Below are 17371 nucleotides of genomic sequence, written 5' to 3' on the forward strand. Positions count from 1 at the left end.
TCTATTGGATTAAAAATACTTTTTTCACTCATTACCATGTGTTGGTTGGCCCCGGAATCAATGACCCAACTATTATCAGTCATATTAAATGAAGATGTATTGAAACAATAAATAATTTTTTAAACACGACTTGAAAAAGAACACATTGCAATACCTCCAATGTTATTATTATGTTGTCCTTTAACACCCTTATCATCAAGAAGACTTAATAACCTAGAAACTTGATCAGAGGTTAAATAAGCAACAATACTATTATTTGAAGGTACACTTTTACTAGCACTGGAATTAGAACTAGAGCTAGAATTAGAGAATGATGATCTCTGATTCCACTTAGGCCTAGGCCCTTGGAGATATCCAACAATTTCAAAACATTTATCTATAGTGTGCCCAATTTAATTACAATGTGTACATTTTATATTTGGATTTGGTCCATGTGTAAATTTCCTTTTATTGTCAAAACATTGATTAGTTTTATAAACAAATCCTCCATTTTGTTACTGATTCTTAGATCCATTATTAGCATTTATATGTGACTCTTCCCTAGATATGATAGAAAAGGTAACTTTAACAGATGGTAAAGGCTCACAAGTTAGCAAATTGGTTCTAACAGGTTGGTATACATCATCTAGACCCATGACAAAATGCATCAATTTTATCAACGTAGTAAAGTCATTATACCCTTTTGAGGTTTGACAAGAATATGAGGAAATTTGATGTAACATTTTGGGTTTCCCGTTTCATGTTTTGTACCCTACCCAGTTCGTAGTCGGTTAAAAATTATTAATAAAAGATTTTTTTATTTATGGTTAAAACTATCAAAGTCATACAAGAATAACCCCTAACTATTGTATTAACCTTTTGTGTACCTGATGCGCTTAAAGTGGTATATAAAAATATTGCAATTACTTAACCTAGCACAACGAGTAATAAAAACATAGAATACCTTAAACCAAACCACTAACAACAGGCAAGTGAACCTATCGGGTGTAGAATAGCAATGGGAAGTCCGGGAATATCGAACCCTAGAGACACTAATTAAATTAACGAAACTAGATTCTAAATAAACTAACAATTAAGAAAAAGATTCTTTTTGGATTTTTATTTATTTTATTATAAAACTAATAATTATTTAGACTAATTAATTAAACTAAATTAACTAATAAATTAAACTTAAACTTTAAAGACTTAAACGAAGACAATAATGAGAAATGCGTTACCTAGGCTTGATATCCTATTTGTGAATCTTGGATGCTTATCGGCTATGGAAACTGTGATGGAACCGGGATCTAAAGATACGACGCCCTAGACATCCTAGTGGATCCCTGATCATTATCTGGGTGTCACCTAAAAGGAATACCTAAGGGGCGTAAGACGCAAACCGGTTGGTTGGATTACCTCTCAGTCTCTCCAACAATATTAAAGTACTCTAATGACTAGATCACCTCTCAGTCTCACTAATCACAATACATCCGGGAGTGTAAGGGACGTAAGGAGTAACCTAAAGATGCTTAAAAAGACTTAGGATAGCAAAAATCAAAAGACAATAAGGGGGAAATCCACCCTCGTGTAATCTATGCCCAAACCGCCTAATGAATAAGACAACCCCAACTATCTATTACCTCTAAGTCTCAAGATAGGTAGAACACTTAAAATCTCTAAACCCTCAAACAATAGTTCCTATGGATTATGTCGACTATAAACCATAAACTAGTTACGAACACACAGTAGGTAACCTAATATGCGTCTACACATGAGAGACATTCACAAAGACACATATGGAACAATTGAATAAAAGTAAATTAATTTAAGCATGCATATTCATCTTAAAAGCATCAAAAAGTCTATTACAATAATATTAGTCCAACACCAATAACCTAATACCGATAAGCAAACCAAAACTCAACAAATACTCATTCAAAGCCTAGGCAACTAAAAAGGTTTTAGCCAACAATCATGCTCAAAACAAGAAAATAATAAATTTGTTCAACTAGTTTTATAATAAAAATAATAAAGTTAAACCAAGAGAACCGTGTTGAACGAGTAGGTGTGAAACCAAATTCCTCAACTCAAATAAGAAACAAGCTTCCTTAATAATATATGATGCCTTGACGTGCTGCTGCCTTCAACCCACGTGACCACACTTTTTCTTCTAATTGCTCCTAGATGGCGGCTGTTATCTTCTGACTTCTCTTCTTCGTCCGAGTTGTGGACTCCAAAAACAAATAAATATAAGGTGTCTAGGTCTTCCAATTAGTGGGCCCCCAAATAATTATAAAACGACAAGCCTCAAAACACCAACTCAATCATTATTATTATTATTATGATTATTATTGTATACGTTACTTTATTTTTATTTTTTTTTCTTTCTCATATTATTATTATTACTAATATGTTTTTATTAAATTAATTATGTAAACTTTTCGATCGTCGGTCTCGTAGTGAAAAATTACCGTATTTTCGCTCATTGTCTCTCAAAACCATTAAAACTCAAATATGAACCAAATAATAATAATAATCAATAAAAACTTGGCTCAAAATTATCCAAAACGTAGGGAATATTTATATATATATATATATTTTAGACCACATCAAATATCTCCACACTTAAATCTTTTTCGTCCCTGAAAAAGCTGTTTGCAATGGAATCATAATCGGAAAACTAGTTTTCAAAACATTTAGGTTACTTTAATTAATATAGATAAACGCAAAAACCGTGATTGCCGATATTGTTGTCCACTTAAACCCAGCCAACAACCTATCAAGCCCCCCATCATATTCAGTGATTAAGTTCAAGTTAACACTCGGTCTAAGGGTCTCACACCTAAAATCACAAAGCCACCTAATTTGTTTCAGGCATGTTAAAGCAAAGAGAAAACCATAAAGATTTTATTTTACCAGTGCACCCTAAAAACTTGTAACTATTAAAATTTAACTTCATAAATAAATACTGAATTATTTTGAGCAATTTTATATTTCAACATAACTTAGACCTCACCCATAGATGTTCTCACCATGGTTGCTAGCCCAGTGAGAAGCATGTAAGCTGTTGGTCATTACTCATGAACGTTCTTTTAATCCTCACCCAGAGGCCTATCAGTCAAGCTACCAACTCGAAAGAAAACACATAGGTTGTTGGATTTTATTTATTATTTTTATCGATCCTCATCCATAGATGTCATCTCCAAGTCACTATCCCAGAGGGAGACGCATTAAATTATTGGATCTTTTTCAGCTTTATATATTTATATGCTCAATACTTATGTAGATGAAATCAAATTTTAAGATTTACAAGGTTTTAACCTACACTGGTGCTTTTCAATACCTTAGACGTTTCAGTTTTTCTGTTTTCCTAAGATGAAAACCCACAAGACTTAATGATTTAATTATAGGTATATTTATAATAATCAAGGGAAACCTTTCAAGGCTAGTTGGGCCTACTGACACATCCAAATTAAGTGCGCTTTCTATTTTTTTATCTCACATATATTAGTAGTTTTGAAAAACCAATCCCCAATTTTTCTATCATTTTCTATTTTGTTGCAAAATATTTAATTCAAGGGACATTTTTTTAGTTATTTTTATATATATATTTTTTATTTTTTATCTTTTATTTTTATTATTAATATTATTATTTTTTTATTATTATATATATATCTTTTTTTAAACTACCTAAAAAAAACGCCAGTTTCCCATCCCCACACTTAAATTTCACATTGTCCTCAATGTGAGACAGGAAAAAGACCAAAATAAAGCAAAAATAAAATAAAATAAAGCAAAGTATAAAGAAAATGGAATAGACTCCCCTGGTAATAAGGCTGTGATCTTCGTAAGTCAAGTTCCGATAAAATGACCGTATGGCATTTCATTCGCGGCCGCAGCTTTTGGGTCCCCTTCACAATCAAATAAGCTCAGGACACCCTTGCCCGAATGGAGATTGAGTACGAACAATAGCATCCAAACCTGCAAAACAAAACTCAAAGCACCCAAAGCAGACATCAAACAGACTCTAAAACTTAAAAATCGACTCAAAATACAAAAATAAAAGAAAACAAATAAAAACATATACAAAATCTACACTCGGCATTACCCGAGTCCTATCCCTATCAAGCAGTTAACCTAGGGATGTCGTGGAGAAACATGTCCTCCTCAACCGAATCAATTGGCCCACCAATATAATGCTTCAACCTATGGCCGTTCACCTTCCACGAGCTCCCATCAACATCCTGAAGTTCAATCGCACCATGTGGGAACACCTCCTTGACCGTATATGGTCCTACCCATCTCGATCTAAGTTTACCTGGAAATAACTTCATATGGGAATTATACACTAACACTCGATCCCCACACTTAAACTCTTTCACCTTCTTCAACTTCCGATCGTGCAACACTTTCGTACGCTCTTTATAACTTCAAGATCTCGCATACGCCTCATCTCTCAGCTCCTTAACCTCATGAATTTGGAGATACCAGTTTTTCGTAGCTTGGGTCAGGTCAAGATTAACGGATCTCAAAGCCCAATACGCTCTATGCTCTAACTCAACCGGCAGATGACACGATTCCCGTAAACCATCTAAAGGGTGTGGTCCCAATAGGCATTTTAAAAGCTGTGCGGAAAGCCCAAAGCGCATTATCTAACTTATTGGACCAGTCCTTGCGGTTCTTGCCGACAGTTTTCTACAAAATACGCTTAACGCCTCGGTATGCATTCTCCACTTGCCCGCTCGTCTGTGGGTGATAGGCGGTGGACAACCGATGGGTGACCCCATACCGTGCCAACGTCTTCTCCATCTGGGCATTGCAAAAGTGCGTACCCCTATCAATGATCAAGGCCTTGGGAGTACTAAACCGACAGAACAACCTCTTTAAGAATCCCACTACAACTCGGGCGTCATTAGTGGGTAAGGCTTGAGCCTCAACCCACTTGGAAACGTAATCGATAGACACGAGAATGTATCGGTTCCCTCGAGAAGAAGGGAACGGACCCATGAAATCAATGCCCCAAACATCGAAAACCTCACAAACCTGAATAGGGTTTTGGGGCATCTCATTACGGGATGAGATGTTACAAGTGTGACATGCATCACACTGCCTGACAAACTCGTGTGAGTCTTTGAAAATCGATGGCTAATTAAAGCCAGTATCTAGAACTTTCCTAGCGGTGGAAGACGGACCATGGTGGCCTCCAGTCAAACCCTCATGACAATGTCAAAGAATCTCACGGCCCTCTTCCCTACTCACACATGTCCTCAACACTCGATCAGCGCCTACACGAAATAAATACGGTGCATCCCATATATAGTGGTTGGCATCTGTGAAAAACTTCCTCCTCTGCTGATAACTCATGCCCTTGACCACCACTTGTAAGTCCCCCTGCACGGGGCGTCACCAATCGATACGAGATCCGCACGAGGTCTAGGAGTGCGGAATCCTCCTAGACTCGTTTAATGGTGTAGAAGACGAAGAACACGATTACACACAAACACATACACGAACAAACACACGAATGGGATAAACACATCTGCAGATCTTTTATATAATAACCGAAACACATTACATACCAAACATAAACAAAAACACGGCCGACCCGAGGTGAGCTCTACCTCGGGTCTTCCCACACGACTCTCTCTCTCGGTTTCTCTCTAGACAAATAAACTGAACACTCAAAACTCTAACTTTCTGGATTACCAAACCTAAACAAGACACGTATATATATATCGAAACAACTTCGCGGGCTTGGGCTTGGGCCAGTAGGCGAAGTTGTTCTAACTTCGCTTACGGCAGAAGTTGTTACAACTTCGCCTACGGCAGAAGTTGTTACAACTTCGCCTACGGCGAAGTTGTTACAACTTCGCCTACGGCAGAAGTTGTTACAACTTCGCCTACGGCGAAGTTGTTACAACTTCGCCTATGGCGAAGTTGTTCTAACTTCGTTCTTCGTTTCCGCTGATCAGAATTGCATAGCGATGGTCACAAAATGCACCAACAGACTCCCCTTTGACCGTTGCTCTCAATTCTAACAAACACAAAAGATCATCTGTTACAAAACATGCACCAACAGACTCCCTCTTAACTGATGATCTTCTGTTTGCTCTTCAACCAGCCTGAAACTGTCTTGTAGCTTCACAAATCTACCAATCACTCAGCGTCTTCCATATCAGATCTCCCCTTCAGTGTAAGCTTCTCCGACTATATAGATTGAGGTCTTTGAAATGCATGCATCTCCGTGCCTACTTGATCATCTCAACCAATCACGTGAGTCCTTCTGACTTCACAACACGTGAAGTTCTTCTAACTTCACCAACACGTGAAGTTGGGCTCCCTCCACAACTTCACCAACACATCGGCATACGATAAGGTTTAATCTTCAACTACTCAACATCAAGTGATCAATTTCATCAAAAAACACCTTGACAGAATCTAACACACATGACCATTAATTAATCCGAAGCATCTTCAATCACCAGAGATAACGATCAAGAACATAAACACTTTAATTCCCGATTAAATCCAACTTGTTCTAGAATTTTCACTTTAATAAATAAGCATCACGTTTCAGGATCCAATTCTCGAACGCCTTGAAAATAACATAAATAATATGCTCTGACCGCAATCCAGTAACGACGAAAACCTTCAGTTCAATTTGACTTTCTTCAGTTGGTCAATCTCAAACAACAACTATTCATTGCCCACAAACACCCAAATATGTGTCAATATCCAGTTTCAATCAATATCCCATTCACAACCTCAACTCCAAATCCATAGTTGACACGTATTTGTTCACACATAAGACCAAGAGATAACAAGTTTCACTCGTTGACGGAACAACGTCTTCGATCTCACAATAATCGTGTACACCTGGCCATACAGACGAGAACTCCGAACATTTTTTTTTTTTAACTTCGCCTAAAGACAACTTCGCTCCTCCTTAACTTCGCCTGTCCATAACTTCGCCTGACCAAAACTTCGCCTGACAGATAACTTCGCCCGAGATAAGCGAACTTGTGAGGTAGGCGAAGTTGTGAATAACTTCGCTTAACCCTATATCTTCGCCTAAACCGTAAAATTTAAGCGACAACTTCGCCTGAACCCCATAACTTCGCCTGCGGCGGCTGTTCGGCCAGAAACGCATCAGAAACGTGCCAGAAACCCCAAAACGCAGATCTCGAACCATAGCATAAGAGCCTAAGGCTCTGATACCACTTGTAAGTCCCCCCGCGCGGGGCGTCACCGATCGATACGAGATCCGCACGAGGTCTAGGAGTGCGGAATCCTCCTAGACTCGTTTAATGGTGTAGAAGACGAAGAACACGATTACACACAAACACATACACGAACAAACACACGAATGGGATAAACACATCTGCAGATCTTTTATATAATAACCGAAACACATTATATACCAAACATAAACAAAAACACGGCCGACCCGAGGTGAGCTCTACCTCGGGTCGTCCCACACGACTCTCTCTCTCGGTTTCTCTCTAGACAAATAAACTGAACACTCAAAACTCTAACTTTCGGGATTACCAAACCTAAACAAGACACGTATATATATATCGAAACAACTTCGCGGGCTTGGGCTTGGGCCAGTAGGCGAAGTTGTTCTAACTTCGTACTTCATTTCCGCTGATCAGAATTGCATAGCGACGGTCACAAAATGCACCAACACCACTCCTTCGGCCAGATAATTCGCAATGTCGGAGAACCATGGCAGACCCTCCTCTTCAGCACTCACGTACAAAACTGGCTCGCTCTCATATCTTACTCTCACCATCATCAACGACTCATGGGGAAACCTATCCCTGATGGTGTCCTCTCTAATCTACTATCTCTTCGGATCCTCCAGACGTGATAAGTGATCCGCAACAACATTCTCCGCTCCGTTTTTATCTTTAATCTCAATATTGAACTCAGAAAGCAAGAGAATCCATCGTATCAGACGAGGCTTGGCATCTTTCTTGGCGAAAAGGTATCTCAACGCCGCATGATCAGTATAAATGATGGTTTTGGACAGCATGAGATAAGAACGGAATTTGTCGAACACGAAGACCACTGCTAGAAGCTCTTTCTCGGTAGTCGTGTAATTCTTCTGAGCATCATTGAGGGTCTTACTCGTGTAATAGATTGGGTGGAAGTGCTTGTCCCTCCGCTAACCTAAAACAGCACCTACCGTAAAATCACTAGCGTCGCACATGAGCTCGAAGGGTAAGCTCCAGTCGGGTGCTACTAAGATAGGGGCGTTAACCAGCTGCCCCTTGAGAAACTCAAACGCCTTCAGACAATCAGCATCAAAGTCGAATGTGATGTCCTTCTCTAGAAGGCGAGTCATGGGCCGGGTGATCTTAGAAAAATCTCTGATGAACCTACGATAAAAACCCGCATGCCCGAGAAAACTACGAACGGATTTCACACTAGTCGGTGGAGGAAGTCTACTGATGGTGTCGATCTTAGCTCTATCTACCTCAATACCGTCTCGCTAAATCTTGTGCCTGAGCACAATGCCTTCAGTCACCATGAAGTGACATTTCTCCCAATTCAATATCAACTTCGTCTCTATACACCGCTTCATCATTCTCTCAAGATTAGAAAAACATTGATCAAAAGAGTCCCCATATACCGAAAAATCATCCATGAAAACCTCCATGGAACTCTCTATCATGTCCTGGAATATCGCTACCATGCAACGCTGGAATGTAGCCGGAGAATTACATAACCCGAAAGGCATACGTTTGTACGCGAAGGTACCGTATGGGCATGTAAAGGTGGTTTTTTCCTGATCCTCATGTGCGACCGGGATCTGGAAATAACCTGAAAATCCGTCAAGAAAACAGTAAAAACTGTCGTCCCGACAGGCGCTCCAACATCTGATCAAAGAACGGAAGAGGAAAGTGGTCTTTCCTAGTAGCGTCGTCAAGCCTCCTGTAGTCGATGCACACTCGCCAACCTGTGACTGTCCTTGTCGGAATAAGCTCATTACGTTCGTTAGTGACAACTGTTATCCCTCCCTTCTTAGGGACGACCTGAATGGGACTCACCCATGGAGAATCGGAGATGGGATAAATCAGACCAGCGTCGAGGAGTTTGATAACCTCCTTCTTGACCACCTTCGACATGTTAGGCTTGAGCCTCTTCTGAGATTGGATTACAGGATTTTACTCTTCCTCCATGAGTATCCTGTGCGTGCAAAAGTTCGGGCTGATGCCCTGAATGTCCATGAGTTTCCACGCAATAGCCTGTTTGTGTGCCTTGAGAACATCAACCAACCTCGACTTCTCATCATCCGTTAACCGAGAAGAAATGATGACGGGCAAATCGGCCTCACCGTCCAAGAAAGCATACTCCAAATGAGGAGGTAGCTCTTTAAGCTCAAGGGACAGTGGTGCCTCAATCGATGGTCTCTCCTTCGATCCCTCGGTGTTATCGGCAACCGTGAACACCTCGGGGTATTCAGGAGGTGAGCTAGCAAGAACGCTCAGGTCGTGCTCCGAGGGAACATCAACCTCGTCCTCCTGATTGAGCAAATCTGCTCCAGAGATGTAGTCAAGATAGCGCTCGAACTGAGATATGAACGTGTCAAGAAAGTAAACGGAATCGTCCTGACTACTAGAGTTCCTCATCGATTTGACGACATCGAATGTGACGTTTTCCTCCCCTACACGAAGTGTAATTTTTTCGTCGAATACGTCAATAAGCGCTTTAGCAGTACGCAGGAAGGGTCGTCCCAAAATGAGCGGGACTTGATCGTCAGCCTCCATGTCAAGAATAACAAAATCCACGGGGAAAACGAATTTATTGACTTTAACGAGTACGTTTTCCACGATTCCCCGAGGATATTTGACCGAACGGTCGGCCAAGGATAAACTCATGCGCGTCTGGACCGGCTCGCCAAGGTCTAGCTTTTTATAAAGAGAATATGGCATCAGATTTATGCTAGCACCTAAATCGGCCAACGCGTAGCTCTCAGTCGAGCTTCCAAACAAACACGGGATCGTGAAATGTCCCGGGTCTGCTAATTTCTCCGGCAGCTTGTTCTGGACTACCGCAAAGCATCCTTCATTTAGACATACCGTCGAAAGCCCCTCCAGCTTCTTCTTATTCGAAAGAAGATCTTTTAAGAATTTAGCATATTTGGGCATATGCTGGAGTGCTTCGACAAACGGAAGATTGATTTTAAGCTGTTTAAACATGTCCAAGAAATGTCCATATTCCTCCACATACTTCTGCCGCAGAAGACGAGCAGGATACGGAACTCGAGTAAGATCGACTTCGGGACTCTTCTTTTCTTCAATCTTCTTCTTAACAACCTTCTCCGCAGGAGACTCACCATTTGACGCGGTACTTCCTGGGGCCCACCTCTCGTGCGTCCTCACAGGAGCCTCCATCTCTATCTCCTCGTCCACTGGCTCCTCATCATCTGCCGGCGGCTACTGTCTATCACCTCCTCTACCACTGCGGGTGGTCACCGCCTTCAACTGTGCCTTCGGGTTAAGCTCGGTGCTGCCCTGAAACGCTCCAACCTGCTTATTAGGTAGCATATGCTTCATCATCTAATCCATCTTTCGAGACATCTCCAAAATTGACGACTGCTGGTTCTTCAATAAGGTGTCGTGCTCAGCCAGTCTATTCTGTGTATTATTATCTCTATCAATAAGGTGGGAAAGCATGGTAGATTGCTTAGATAGAAACTCCTTAAGATCCGGGTCCATACCACTGCTCTTCCCCGCACTCGAACTCCCTGCCACCTCTGTATCTCTAACCTGACTTTGCTCCTGCCTCGGCTGAAAGCCCTGAGCATTACCTCCTGAACTCCAACCATAGTTGGAGCTGTTCCTCCATCCTGGGTTCCCGTAGGCATTCTGTCCTCTATTCTGATTTCCCAAGTAGTCCACCTGCTCCTGCTGATCAACCGGACAATCAACTGTGTCGTGCCCTCCTCGGAAGATCTCACACCTATTAACGACCTTCTTCGAGACTTGATGGACGCCTCGAGCGGAAGAAGTGGTGGTTTTGGAAGTATCTCGGGCGGACGATCCCTGCTGCTCGGCTAGGGCGTGACTCTCAAACATCGACTCACACTCATCTATATCCAGCTTCTCTAACATGTCCCCTCCAGCTGACGTGTTGAATCTCTGCTGCATCTCAAAGGTCAGCCCGTTATAGAATTTCTCGACTACAGCCCATTCTGACAGACCGTGCTGGGGGCATCTACTAAGCAGATTATGGAACCTTTCCCAAGCCAAAGGGTATGACTCGTCAGGGTCCATGCGGAAGGAATAGATCTGATCACGAAGTCGCGAGGCTTTAGATGGCGGAAAATACTTCTTTAGGACTTTATCTTGAAGTTCATCCCAGGTAGTAATGGACCCATGGGGAAGGTTTTCCAACCACGATGAAGCTCGACCCTCTAGAGAAAATAGATAAAGATGAAGGTAGATAGAAGCACGAGTGGCGTTGGCGATATGAAAAGTGTCGTAGATGCGAGTGAATTTGTTTAGATGGCCCGGCGCGTCCTCGTCTTCAAGTCCGTGAAATGTGGAGAAATTAGTAATAGAATTCATGACGTTGGGCGGAATATGCCAGTTATTAGCATCAGGCATCGCTGGTCGTGTGATAGCAGACCGTCTCCCCATAACTCCCTCATTCGCTCTCGAGTGAACTATACGCTTAGGGGGAATAGCGTCACCCATATCTAAAGTGGAATCTGAAATGTGTACCTTGCTTTCACGTAGAGCACGTGTAATCTCCCGAAGCTCCCTACGGCGCTCACGAAAATCTCTCTCGGGTTCGTCAGAAACAGTGAACTCTGGTGGTCCTAGTGAACGAGAACGTCGCATACGCTGAAAAACAGATAAAAGAATGAGGACCCAAACTTATCCCTAAAGCACACAAGGCACGGATAGCAATTAAGAGCAATTAATATAAAAATAAAATATAACTAATTAATTAAACTAAAACTAAAAACAAAGAAAAAGCAAATAGAATCTAATTCGCCAAAATTACCAAGTGTCCCCGGCAACACCGCCAAAAACTTGATGCGCTTAAAGTGGTATCTAAATATTGCAATTACTTAACCTAGCACAACGAGTAATAAAAACCTAGAATACCCTAAACCAAACCACTAGCAACAGGCAAGTGAACCTATCGGGTGTAGAATAGCAATGGGAAGTCCGGGAATATCGAACCCTAGAGACACTAATTAAATTAACGAAACTAGATTCTAAATAAAGTAACAATTAAGAAAAAGATTCTTTTTGGATTTTTATTTATTTTATTATAAAACTAATAATTATTTAGACTAATTAATTAAACTAAATTAACTAATAAATTAAACTTAAACTCTAAAGACTTAAACGAAGACAATAATGAGAAATGCGTTACCTAGGCTTGATATCCTATTTGTGAATCTTGGATGCTTATCGGCTATGGAAACTGTGATGGAACCGGGATCTAAAGATACGACGCCCTAGACATCCTAGTGGATCCCTGATCATTATCTGGGTGTCACCTAAAAGGAATACCTAAGGGGCGTATGACGCAAACCGGTTGGTTGGATTACCTCTCAGTCTCTCCAACAATATTAAAGTACTCTAATGACTAGATCACCTCTCAGTCTCACTAATCACAATACATCCGGGAGTGTAAGGGACGTAAGGAGTAACCTAAAGATGCTTAAAAAGACTTAGGATAGCAAAAATCAAAAGACAATAAGGGGGAAATCCACCCTCGTGTAATTTATGCCCAAACCGCCTAATGAATAAGACAACCCCAACTATCTATTGCCTCTCAGTCTCAAGATAGGTAGAACACTTAAAATCTCTAAACCCTCAAACAATAGTTCCTATGGATTATGTCGACTATAAACCATAAACTAGTTACGAACACACAGTAGGTAACCTAATATGCGTCTACACATGAAAGACATTCACAAAGACACATATGGAACAATTGAATAAAAGTAAATTAATATTAAGCATGCATATTCATCTTAAAAGCATCAAAAAGTCTATTACAATAATATTAGTCCAACACCAATAACCTAATACCGACAAGCAAACCAAAACTCAACAAATACTCATTCAAAGCCTAGGCAACTAAAAAGGTTTTAGCCAACAATCATGCTCAAAACAAGAAAATAATAAATTTGTTCAACTAGTTTCATAATAAAAATAATAAAGTTAAACCAAGAGAACTGTGTTGAACGAGTAGGTGTGAAACCAAATTCCTCAACTCAAATAAGAAACAAGCTTCCTTAATAATATATGATGCCTTGACGTGCTGCTGCCTTCAACCCACTTGACCATAGGCGTGTACATATCGGTTTGGGACTAGGAACCGGAACCGGTTCCTAACCGGTTCCTATATTCAAAACCCTCTTTTAAACCGGTTCCAGGCTCGAACCGGTTAGGGAACCGAACCGGTTCTCCCACCCTCGGACCCCTAACCTATCTAACCGGTTCTTACCGGTTCCTAACCCGGTTCCTGTACCGTAACCGGTTCCAACCGGTTACAGTGTAAAATTTTTTTTTTTTTCGTTTTTCGTTTGCGATTTGGATTCTAAACTACGATTCGTATTTGTATAACATGAAAAATAAAAAAAACAATTAACATAAAATTCATTTAATTTACTTTAAGAAGTTCAAAAAAAAAGGTTACATGTTTTAAAATCTTCAAAAACAAACTAACAAAACATTAAACTTATAAATATAAAGTTGTGACATATTATTTCTAGAAAAGCCTTCTTGTTCGTCGTAATTATTGAGCGGCGACTTCTTCCTCGGAATTACTAGTAGAAATGCCTTCTTGTTCGTCGTGCACTCGAACATCAAGTGGTGTTTCATCTTCGAGAGTGGTTACGTGTTGAATACGATCGATTGAGTCCAAGTGATCCTTTAAGCAAATGCACATCTCCACCGACTCCGAATTTAGTCTTGTTCTTCTCACCGATATTACCCTGCCACTAAGAGAAAAAGCGGATTCCGAAGCTACCGTAGAAGCTTGGACGGTTAGTAAATCACGGGCCATGGTGGCAAGAATCAGAAACTCGGTTTCCTTTACCTTCCACCAAGCCAAAACATCAAAAGTGCCATATTCTCTTCGGATAAACCGGTAGAGTAATCATTTGCACTATACCTTCCTAGTTCGCTTGAAGGGGTGTTACCCCTTTGTTTTTTAGCCGTTACGTTGCGAACGGTGTTCATAAGGCTAATCATGGGATCTCGTACTCTAGTAGCACTTGAACTTGATGAAGACCCCCCCCCCCCCCCGGCATAGGCATGCGTATGTTTGACCCATATTTATTTAAATAAAAGTCATACATAAATTTAAAATTCAAGTTAAAATCATTTTTTGCCTCTGTTGAAAAGTTTGGGTCAACTTCATGCATATCTAAGGCTGAAAAAATTTCGTCTATCACACATTCAACCCCCGTAACATTTAACATTGGGTTTAAAGCGGCGGCGCAAGTAAAAACCGGTGACAATTCAAGAAAGTATTTTTTTAATTTAAACTTCATTGGTAATATGATGTTTGAAAACATTGGACTTTTATTTTCAAATTCTTTATGATTGTTAACGATTAAAAATAACTCCGAAAGAACCAAGGGACTTGTCGGATAATACGTTCCCGATAGTTTCGTAGTTGATGTTTTAAAAACTTCAAGAAAAGTCGATAAGTCATTGATAATTTCCCATTTCTCATTTGAAAAGGGGATTGCCAAATCATTCTCGGCAAGAGTATAATGAAACATTTGTAAAGTTTCTCTTTGTTTCAAAGCACTTTGAAACATTATGCAAGTGGAATTTCATCGATGAGGTACATCCCAATTAGCTCCCAAAGCTTTTCTTCCCGTATCTTTACAAAATTTTATATATTCCATTTGTCTTTTTTTTACTTTTCTTAAAAACTTCATGTATCATTAGTCTAAAATCGTTTATAACCGATGTAACCTCATCCGAAGCAAGTCCGTCTTGCACGATTAAATTAATGATATGTGCAACACACCTTGAGTGAAAAAATACACCATTGCAAATCGGCGTATATTTTAATTTTAATTTATCAACCGCCGATGTATTATTCGACGCGTTATCAAATGCCATTGAAAATATTTTATTTTCTAGTTTATAAGTTTTTATAACATAATCTAAAATTTCAAACAAATTATCTCCCGTATGTGGATACTCAAAGAGTTCGAAAGCAATGGTGCGTTTCATCATTTCCCACGATGACGGGTCTACCCAATGAGCGGTGACACAAAGATAAGATTCGGGTAGACCATGTGGAGCCGACCAAACATCACTAGTTAAGTTTATTCCCGTATTTATATTTTCAAAATATGCAATTAGTACCTCTTTGGCCTTCTTCCACAATTTTAAACAATAACGTTTAAGAGTATGACGACTTACGTGAGTGTATTGTGGTTGAAGCGTATCTCGAATCATGGCGGTTAAGCGAGGGTTGTCGAAGTGGCTAAACGGCAAAGCTTCTTGAATCACAAACTTCGCCATACGATCTTGAACTCGATCAATTTGGTATGTAAATATTCCGCCTTCACTATCCATTTGCGTTTGTTGCGAATCGACGTTCTTTTTCAACGCCTTGCAATACGGTTTTTCGATGTGTTTCTTCAAATTTGAATTCGAAAGTGGGTTTAAATAAATCCCACAAAACTTGCACCGAGCCTTCAATGAATGGTCACTCAATTCAACCAAATCCCAATTGCACCAAATCTCTTGATTACGATTATGAGGTACAATACGAACGAAACTTGGTTCGGCGTTGAAACCTTGACCAACCGATGATTGTGAGACAGCCATAACAACAAATATAAATATAGAAGAAGAGAAAACAAGATATTAGAGAACTCAAAACGTTGTAATAGCGTTTTTTTTGTATTTTTTTGCGTTCGGGTTTGCGTTTTGAGTGTTGTGATGAACCCATGACACCAAATACCTATTTATAATAGTAGTGGGGTGCTTGGGGGAGCCAAAAACGGCTATTTTTGACCCCAACGGTCAAAAAACGGCCAAAAAAACGATTTCCAACGGCTTAATTCGATCCAACGGCTAGAACCGGTTCCTAACCGGTTCCTGATGGTTCGGTTCCAGAACCGGTTCCGGTTCGGTTCCGGTTCCTACCCGCCCCCACTCAGAAATGCAAGAACTGGTCACGGATCATCTGGATGAATCAGATAGGGTCCGGTTCCTACAAAAATCGGGTAGGAACAGGTTCGGGTCCACCGGTTCGGTTCCAGGAACCGGTTTTTTTGTACACCACTACGTGACCACACTTTTTCTTCTAATTGCTCCTAGATGGCGTCTGTTATCTTCTGACTTCTCTTCTTCGTTCGAGCTGTGGACTCCAAAAATAAATAAATATAAGGTGTCTAGGGTTTAGGGTTTAGGGTTTAGGGTTTAGGGTTTAATGGTCTTTCAATTAGTGGAAATAATTATAAAACGACAAGCCTCAAAACACTAACTCAATCATTATTATTATTATTATGATTATTGTATACGTTACTTTATTGATATTTTTTTTCTTTCTCATATTATTATTATTATTACTAATATGTTAGATAAATTATGTAAACTTTTCGATCGTCGGTCTCGTAGTGAAAAATTACCGTATTTTAGCTCATTGTCTCTCAAAACCATTAAAACTCAAATATGAACCAAATAATAATAATAATCAATAAAAACTTGGCTCAAAATTATCTAAACCGTAGGGAATATTTATATATTTATATATATATTTTAGACCACATCAGTACCCAACCCTAAAGACCATGGGCCAAACTGCAAATATTATTCAAAATTATAATAATAAAATATATATTAACTGTAACACCCCGGCTAAAGCGGAAACGCCTGAGTGTGACGTACAGATTGTTCAAAACACATGTGACACTATTAAGTGAATATTATCATTAATTGGTTTAAACATCATATATACAAGTTTGTAAACAAGAAATACAAGAAAATATAAATACAACTAAACATTTTGTCCATTTGTTTAAATAACCTAAGTCTAGTGTCTTCTCCAAGTATCATCCGCTAATGTACAAACATATTAATGAGTTGGTGAGTTCCCATAAGTTCCCATAAGTTTGAATAAATACATAAAAACCTTGCAATTCCTTGAAACATGTTATAATTAAACTACTTCGCATGCAATGTCCTTTTCAGTTGACAACAGCCAACGTACTCGGATCGGGGGTCCCTTTTCCACTCATAACAAAATGGTCCTGAGTGCAAAGGACCCCCGTATGATCATACTTATTAAGGCAACCACTTGCTGAGCACATAATAAAGTAAGCACATATAACACACAAGTCCACGATATGAATTGCAGTTTAATAGCTGAGTATAAAATCGAT

General features: G+C 39.8%; 2 protein-coding genes across 2 annotated transcripts; both read right to left on the reverse strand.

The window, feature by feature from the left end:
* Window positions 1-4103: 4103 nt before the first annotated feature.
* LOC143561295 (uncharacterized) lies at window positions 4104-8329 on the reverse strand. The gene is made up of 2 exons (XM_077049416.1): window positions 8155-8329; window positions 4104-4297 (listed from the first exon to the last, which is right to left on the reverse strand). The coding sequence occupies exons 1-2, from the start codon at window positions 8327-8329 to the stop codon at window positions 4104-4106; spliced, it is 369 nt and encodes a 122-aa protein (XP_076905531.1).
* An 823-nt stretch (window positions 8330-9152) lies between these two features.
* On the reverse strand, window positions 9153-10382 carry LOC143561296 (uncharacterized). The gene has a single exon (XM_077049417.1). The coding sequence runs from the start codon at window positions 10380-10382 to the stop codon at window positions 9153-9155; it is 1230 nt and encodes a 409-aa protein (XP_076905532.1).
* Window positions 10383-17371: the final 6989 nt, after the last annotated feature.

This window comes from Bidens hawaiensis, unplaced genomic scaffold, assembly GCF_021521415.1.
Source record: "Bidens hawaiensis isolate Kalapana, Puna unplaced genomic scaffold, B.hawaiensis_p1.1 tig00020652_1, whole genome shotgun sequence".
NCBI lineage: Eukaryota > Viridiplantae > Streptophyta > Magnoliopsida > Asterales > Asteraceae > Bidens > Bidens hawaiensis.